We start from the raw sequence: 7,101 nt of genomic DNA, 5'->3' as shown, positions 1-7,101 counted from the left end.
ACTCTGTACTGCGTATCAACCTGAAATGACCCTCTTGTTACGTGCCACTCTACCAGTTCAAAATCGGGAACTTGAAAGTGAAATCCTTCTGAGACTACCCTTATTCTCATCAAATAATGTATATTGAGAAGAGCTAAATTCACGGCGATAACTGATTCATCTCAGGTGCAGAAATATATAGTAAACAAGATAACCATTGATATTCACACTATCGTTCATTCGTATCAGTAGTTAAGACTATGCATAAGTCGAAACATGCGGTATAGACCTTATAAGAGCTACTACTACAGCATCACGATGATGCTGTATCACAATGAGTGCATTACGGTCCATAGACCAACAACCCATAGTACTACTCGCTATTATCCATCGGCAATGCACTGCCTCTAAATTCGATACCCCAGTCTGAGAAAGTACGACCACGTGATGGGGGGCTTCCAGAGTTGGGTGTATCCCCTCTCGTTTGCTTCTCCCCAGACCAATACACCTATCTAACCATACCACACTATGAAGGGGCATCCACTACCTTCGGGTGGTCATCACTCTCGGCCACTTCAGTGCCGTTCATCTCAGCGAGATCCCATCCTTCTTCAGTCAGCGCATCCAAGTTGCTAACCTAAATGAATAGGGAGTCCACCAACGTACCCACATTGCCTTGTCCTCGTACATCAACATTATACGAACCATTGTCACCAACCCTCTGCACGATCTTCTCCCAGCATAAGGTGCTGTCTGTGCCCGCTGGCATCCACGTGACGTCCGATAGAGACCATGATTTCCTGGCATTGATCTTGTTACCTGAACGAACAACATCATACCGCTCCAACTCCTCATCCTGGTGGGGATAATGTAGACTCACCTGTAGTGGCATCCATAAACTCTATAGTGCATACTAATTCAAAGCAGCTAGACTGGTCCTTGTTACCCGTGATAGTCCTCATGCGCTCTACTCGCCTGAGAAGAGCACCCCCTCAAGAACGAACATACACTTGTAAGAATAAATGGCTTTCCACCGAAACTATATAGATATGTTGAAGGTAAGATTGCATGCCCCTATTCCCAGATACCCCATAATTACGAAGGAAGCTCCCCAGTAGAGACCCCACAGGCTGGATGGGTCGCTGCACGAGACCTAGCCGAAGCCAGCGAGCTCCCCTTCGGTAAGGGTGGTAGTGTTCGATCATTCACATCAGCGTCAGCACGTTTATACCTGTTCACCATTGTCAACAGTACTCAAGCCATACCCCTGCGGTAGTACTGGTCACTAAAATGGCGGATCCAGTTCTGTCTGCCCAGAGTGATAGTATTCATGTTGAAGGCTGATCGATTGATCGCTGCCCGATTCAGTCGTCTACGCGTTGTCGATGGACATGTCCGATTGCTGAACTGATCTGAACAGAAACCTCCCATAATAGCATCACCATTAGCATAACCTAGAGGAGTTCTTCCGAAGACCCCCACAAGTGTGTACCGTAGCTATGGCTCCAACGACTGGCCCCATCGCACCCCACCAGTGCTACCATCATCGTCATCGGCAGAACGATTCAGATCTGTCAAATCCGCCTCGTGAAGTAAAGTACCAAAGCCCTTGCCCTCAGAGACATCCTCATCATCATCGTCATCGCCATCGTCCAGAAGCACAAGCCTATCTAGTGGGATATAGGCACATACTTCCACTGGTAGACTCATGAACTCTAGTGGTATAGAGGTATCAAAGTAATGCACCTCCTACGCACAAAGGAAATCAAGTTCGAATTGGAGTGGTATGGAAATACCTGCACTGTCGGTGAGCTCCACCCGTCCCCTGCAGAGACGTGCTCTACGAGGAAAAGCCGCATATTCACGTGAAAAAAGTGACGATGAAAAACCTGTCAAAATATACTGAGCCTAACAGAGATGCCGAAAGCTGCGTATTACGTTGACGAAACGGAAACATAACCGCAGATGGTCATCATCATATTCTGGAGCCCTGTTACCATCACCACTGAAAAAACACTGTTAATCGATAAAAACTGAAAATTCTGATGAAGAATTTTACTTCCTTATTTAGAATTTTCTTATTCTTGCGAGGCGAAAACTGTAAAGTAATCCCAACATAGTGATACACGATGAACAGCTCTCAACAGCAACGACGGAGGCACCTATCCCTACTACTGTGTTGGAGTTCCACTAGATGGCGGGGGGATGGCCAGAATTCGTGTCGAGAAAGCACATGCGACATTCCTGGAATCTAATAAGTGACAAGCTACATATTCGCGAGAAGTTGATAGTCCTACTGTCTAGTGTGAATTTGGCAAAGACGATACCAGTGAGAGCAGTATGCATTATCATACCCAGAATAGATATAATAGTAACCCCAACATTTGTGCCAAAACATAGAGGCTCCTTACCACCGTAACCAATGGTGAATATGGTCTGTACCTGAACGTAGCCATACTATGAGAAATATACACTTTAGACCTACCACGAAGAAGTAGTAGTCAGAAAAGCATCGAACGCTACTCGCACAGGCATAGCGCGGATCAATCGCCTGTAAGCATAGTGCGTATATGAAAATGGCCATAACATATCTAACACAGAGATAAATACAAATAAGGGCAAGATTTAGTCTGAGCATTATTACACGACGAAGACTGCAAAGAATAGAGTACCATAGTGGAGCCTTATGATAGATGGGAAAGTGTCATATAACCAGTTGAGATAAACCTATCATCGGCACGAATGCCATACCATCGTATGGGAAGTCGTTACCTTAGTTCTATTAGGTATAAGTCTATGAACGTTGAGCTCCCCTTTATGCGATATGAGGCTTCGCCGGCCACCCTGTATGAACATCTTCAGATTCTGTCGTTGCCAAGAAGACTTTTCACCCTCAACTCTGAGGCAGGGCGAGTCGGCACTGGAGGATCGCGACTAAGCTGACCTGCTGTCTATAGAATGCTGATCATGCTCTTGCTGGGCTCGATGGAGATCAGTTGGAGCTGCTACGGTGAACCACGATTGGGTAGTAGGGGTGGGATTTACGGCAGAGTAGGGGAAACTCCGCTCCGCATCGGGGTCGACAGAATAGCACCTCCGTGAGCGGCCAGGGACTGCGTCGTCAAGATGACTTCTACTCTAAGAAGTATCACCATATGTCGTACGACATACGCATCACAGTTCAGTGTGACAAATATGCACATGGTCTTCAACTACGTGTGCTGGTTATGGTGTAAAAACTCTTGAGAAAATTTCGGCAAATTCTTGTTAGTTTCTGAACATTTCTTCCCAAATTCGTACGCATGAAGAGAATTCCACAGAATTTCCCAAAATTCCCTCACAACTTTCCTGTTGTCACCAACACACGTCGTTGAGTATGCGCATATTTTTTCCACAATGTTCCACTCACACATCAGCTAAGCCTAGTAGTACCAAGAGGGCACCCGTCCATCCCCAATACACTACCAAGTCGTCCTTCCCAGGTGGCCCTAGTAGTCGACTAGATGGTTCGTACAGTGACGGGATGACTGCTCTCGGCCGAGGAGGTGGGTAGCGCGATGGTGCTGTATCAGGCACTGGTGGGAGAGCATCTTATACATATACCGTATTACCTTGTTGGTAGTCGCTGTGTTGTTGCCAATGGTCCTGCGGTAGATCCTGCAAAAGAGGTAGGCTTGCGTCGGAGAGCTCCTCTCTCGATGAGGGTCCGTTATTGGAAGCATGCCTTTTATCGTTGGTCATAACAGGATGAGAGGGAGCATCGAACATTACCTGCATTCACTTCATCACATTATGCGTCACCGTGCGTTTGGCTCAAGATACTACGGACTTGGGGATGGGGGTGGATTCGAACCTGCGCGGGTTTGGTGGCGACGGGTAAAGAAGTCCTAGCCTGGTGCTCGATGCCATCTGAGTTGTCTTTGCTGTATGTATATCGATCAGCGTAGAATATTTCCTCTTCGATTCGAGCATCTCTGCTGAGTCCTCTTTCCTCTCCAGTTCCTCATCAATATTGAATGGCCAAGGGCAATCACGACAACGCCTCAGCCACTCGAAAATTGAAGGCTATTTACGAGGCCCTAGATGGTGGCAACAGCAAGCAAGCGCTCAAGCTTGCTAATGCTCAACTATCCATAACACCTGACAATCAGATGATTAAGTACCGTCTGTAGTCACTCATATGCACCGTTGTATTCCTCCTCTTCAGGGCCTTGGCGTCAGTGGCGCTGGATCGCCTCGGTCGGCACCCCGAGGCGTTAGCCTTATGCGATGAGATAATGAAGGAGGGTCCTCCTACCGAGGACACTTTGATATCTACCATGGCTGTGGTACTAGTAGGAGCACTAGTAGTGGGTGCTCATTGTTTTCCCAGGTATACCGTGCTAACTCTGTTTATGAACCTGTATTGACTATGTATCAGAAGGCCGTGGGGGCTGAGGATGGTCCAGAGCTGGAGGAGGGCCTAACGACTGTCTACGTTGCTGCACTTAGAGTAGCCAATTGGACAGCAGCACAACAGGCTGCTATGAGACTGTACTAGGGTCGTTGTTGAGAATACACAAGAGTTGAGACACTCCTCTCAGGGCCAAGGCTATACCCAGCAAGTCGCAGCAGTTCTTATGCGGCTACGTTTTGGCTGTATTACTGTCTCGGCCGAAGTCAACTGATCCTCTCTTGAGGCTTGCCAAGGCATCTCTCAGCAAAGTAGATTGACAGCTTGAAGTGACAGTAGGGGGTAGGGGGTCGTCTTCAGGTCCTCGGCAGTCCTTCCGAGGATACCACACCTCGTCGAGAGGCATCGAAGCAGCTCCTTTGGCTCAGTGTTTTGGTGGCTAATGAGGAATGGGAAGAGGCCATCGCTACTGTGGACAAGCTGGGGGCATTTACCAGCGAAGGAGAGAAGTGCCGCTTACGAGCGGAGATCTATGAGAAGGCAGGGCAGCTAAACGAGGCCCTCACGGCAGTGCTTGCTGGTACATCTAGTAAGGGCATGGATAACCTCTTGAGACGCTGTTATATTAGATCCCACCCCTAACATGAGGACGGTAAGGGAGGCTGTGTACTTGGCCACTTCTAGTGGATCCGATAGCAACGTAGCTTCTGTGAAGGACTGGTTGCAGGAGGGGACCATTGGGGAGCGGCCATCCGACCATGAGGATAGAGAGTCGTAAGTCTAAGGGTCTTGAGGATCTCCTGGGATTTACATCTATGCTCAGGCATGGCAACACCTCGTTGAGTTATGGGGGTATACCATGCTCATCTCTGGCCAGGCTCGGGATGATGCTCCTGGCTGTCACCAGTGGGCACACGGCTGACCTTGTAGCTCAACTGGAGAGCTATGTTGAGGTAATACTCTACACTACATCACTACGCTCTTCTACGTCGCCTCCTCAGTCGTTTGGACATACCTCTCCCTGTTACTTTGCCGTGCGGCCCTATCTATCGGCCCTCACCACTACCCAAGCCGTGGACCTGGGCAAGCGAATGCTCAAGTTGTCTGAGATGAGCATCAACGGCAGCAGTAGCTCAACGCAGACTGGGAAGCCCTTCCGGCAACGGATGCTGACCAGAGCTCGCATAGCCTCGGCCCTGGTACCTGAGGAAGTACCAGTAGAGCAGTTGATCGAGCTGGGGAAGAGTTGGGATGAGGAGGAGAGTGAACAACAGGAAGAAGGGGAGGAATGCTCTATTGGCAGGATGCTCATCATCTGTGCTATTGTGGTAGGCCTCAGCTTGCAGTCGGGTGGTCTCTATTGGAGCGTCTCAGGCTCTTGTTGGCCGTCATGAGCCCATCCCAGCCTTTGCGGTGTGTCGAGCAGCTCGGCAACGACATCCTACTTGTGACCACCTGTCGGTATTAGAGATAGTAATCCTTAAAGGGGGCCTTGGTATTACGGATATTGGCGAGGAGAGACAAGAGGTACTATACAGTTCACGTAGATGAGTTTGATGAGGTTCTTCCTATCAGGCTTTGAATGACTTGAAAAACGCCCAGCATCGAACACTGCTTTGGTTGACTGGTAACAAACCAGCAGCAGTAGAGCATGTCCGAGACTTCGACTCGGACATGAGTGACACTGTACTGTTAACCCTACAAGAAGGCCTTTGGGGTAGGGTTGAGGAATACCTCAGAGCTGGGTGTCGGACGAACCTGAGCAGCATCATGGGAGGTCCTGGTGGGGTCGATCAGGATCTCACTCCCATCCATTTTGCTATACCACCAGCTATCCTTGGTCCTAAGGTTAAGGGCAGCTCTGCAGTGCTTACATGTTCACGGACGCCGGAGGAGCCCTTGACGGCGCTAGGGTCCATTATTGGTACTCAGGAGCTCAGACCTCGGCCAATTACCGAGCCCTTGGACGATATGTCCCTCATGCATCCGATGAGAAGGCTCGTTTTAGAGATGCGCCAGAAGGTTGACGTGCCGCCTCAAGAGCGAGCGGAGTGTGAGGAGTTCAAGAGTCTGGCTGGGGAGGAACTACCTTCTGGGCGACCAGTAGCGGCATTGCCAGCATTGTTATACAGGGCTGAGGAGAGTCTTAAGGTGGCCCCTGAGAATGGTGGTAAGGAGGAGGCCGAGGATATCCTCGAGCAAGTGATGAAGGATGTCGTTGAGAAGTACTTGAGGACGGGTACGAATCTTCACAGGGCGGGGGCGGAGGATGATGACTGTCGTAGAGCTGTAGAGGAAGTGTCCTATTTTGGTCAGTATGTTGGTCCTTCTATTTTCGGCCTGGTGGTTCGTTCGACCAGAGCCTTGTCCAAGAAATCACCAATGCGAAAACTGGTGAGGCATTTCTCTCATAGAATGCAGGATGCGTTGATGGCATGTTCTAAGAGTCTTGAGCTGAGTCGTCCTACGCTGAGGCAGATAGCAGCTTACGGCTTGGGGAGATCTGTTGGGGCTGCGGTTTGCGAAGTAGAGGCGTTGAGGACTCGGGCTATGAGGGAGGCGGCTAAAGGGTGCCGAAAGTGGGCCAATAGTTTAGCTGAGAAAAAGATGTAGACTCTCTACAGGGTCCGTTTACCGTACCTTGTTGTTTCTTATAATGAACTACTCTAACACAGTGTTTAGTTCAGTAGTAGTAGGGGCGGTCGTCTCTGATTGGTGGTATTCCTGTG

At 49.3% G+C, this 7,101-nt stretch overlaps 2 protein-coding genes across 2 annotated transcripts; one reads left to right on the top strand and one right to left on the bottom strand.

The window, feature by feature from the left end:
• Positions 1–352: 352 nt before the first annotated feature.
• Positions 353–2,835, bottom strand: Pmar_PMAR017106 (hypothetical protein; the record flags this gene model as incomplete). Its single annotated transcript, XM_002767484.1, has 13 exons — positions 353–487; positions 527–616; positions 668–798; positions 860–954; positions 1,079–1,210; positions 1,259–1,391; positions 1,512–1,728; positions 1,918–1,984; positions 2,155–2,230; positions 2,277–2,421; positions 2,465–2,570; positions 2,624–2,706; positions 2,752–2,835. The coding sequence occupies 13 exons, from the start codon at positions 2,833–2,835 to the stop codon at positions 353–355; spliced, it is 1,494 nt and encodes a 497-aa protein (XP_002767530.1).
• Positions 2,836–3,995: 1,160 nt separating this feature from the next.
• Positions 3,996–6,985, top strand: Pmar_PMAR017105 (hypothetical protein; the record flags this gene model as incomplete). Its single annotated transcript, XM_002767483.1, has 10 exons — positions 3,996–4,138; positions 4,187–4,307; positions 4,352–4,512; positions 4,563–4,683; positions 4,733–4,952; positions 5,002–5,146; positions 5,196–5,325; positions 5,374–5,700; positions 5,747–5,899; positions 5,948–6,985. 10 exons carry the CDS (start codon positions 3,996–3,998, stop codon positions 6,983–6,985), a joined length of 2,559 nt encoding a protein of 852 aa, XP_002767529.1.
• Between the last annotated feature and the right edge of the window lie 116 nt (positions 6,986–7,101).

This window comes from Perkinsus marinus, assembly GCF_000006405.1.
Source record: "Perkinsus marinus ATCC 50983 genomic scaffold scf_1104296970664, whole genome shotgun sequence".
Taxonomy (NCBI): domain Eukaryota; phylum Perkinsozoa; order Perkinsida; family Perkinsidae; genus Perkinsus; species Perkinsus marinus.
This window is presented reverse-complemented; position numbering and strand designations above follow the sequence as displayed.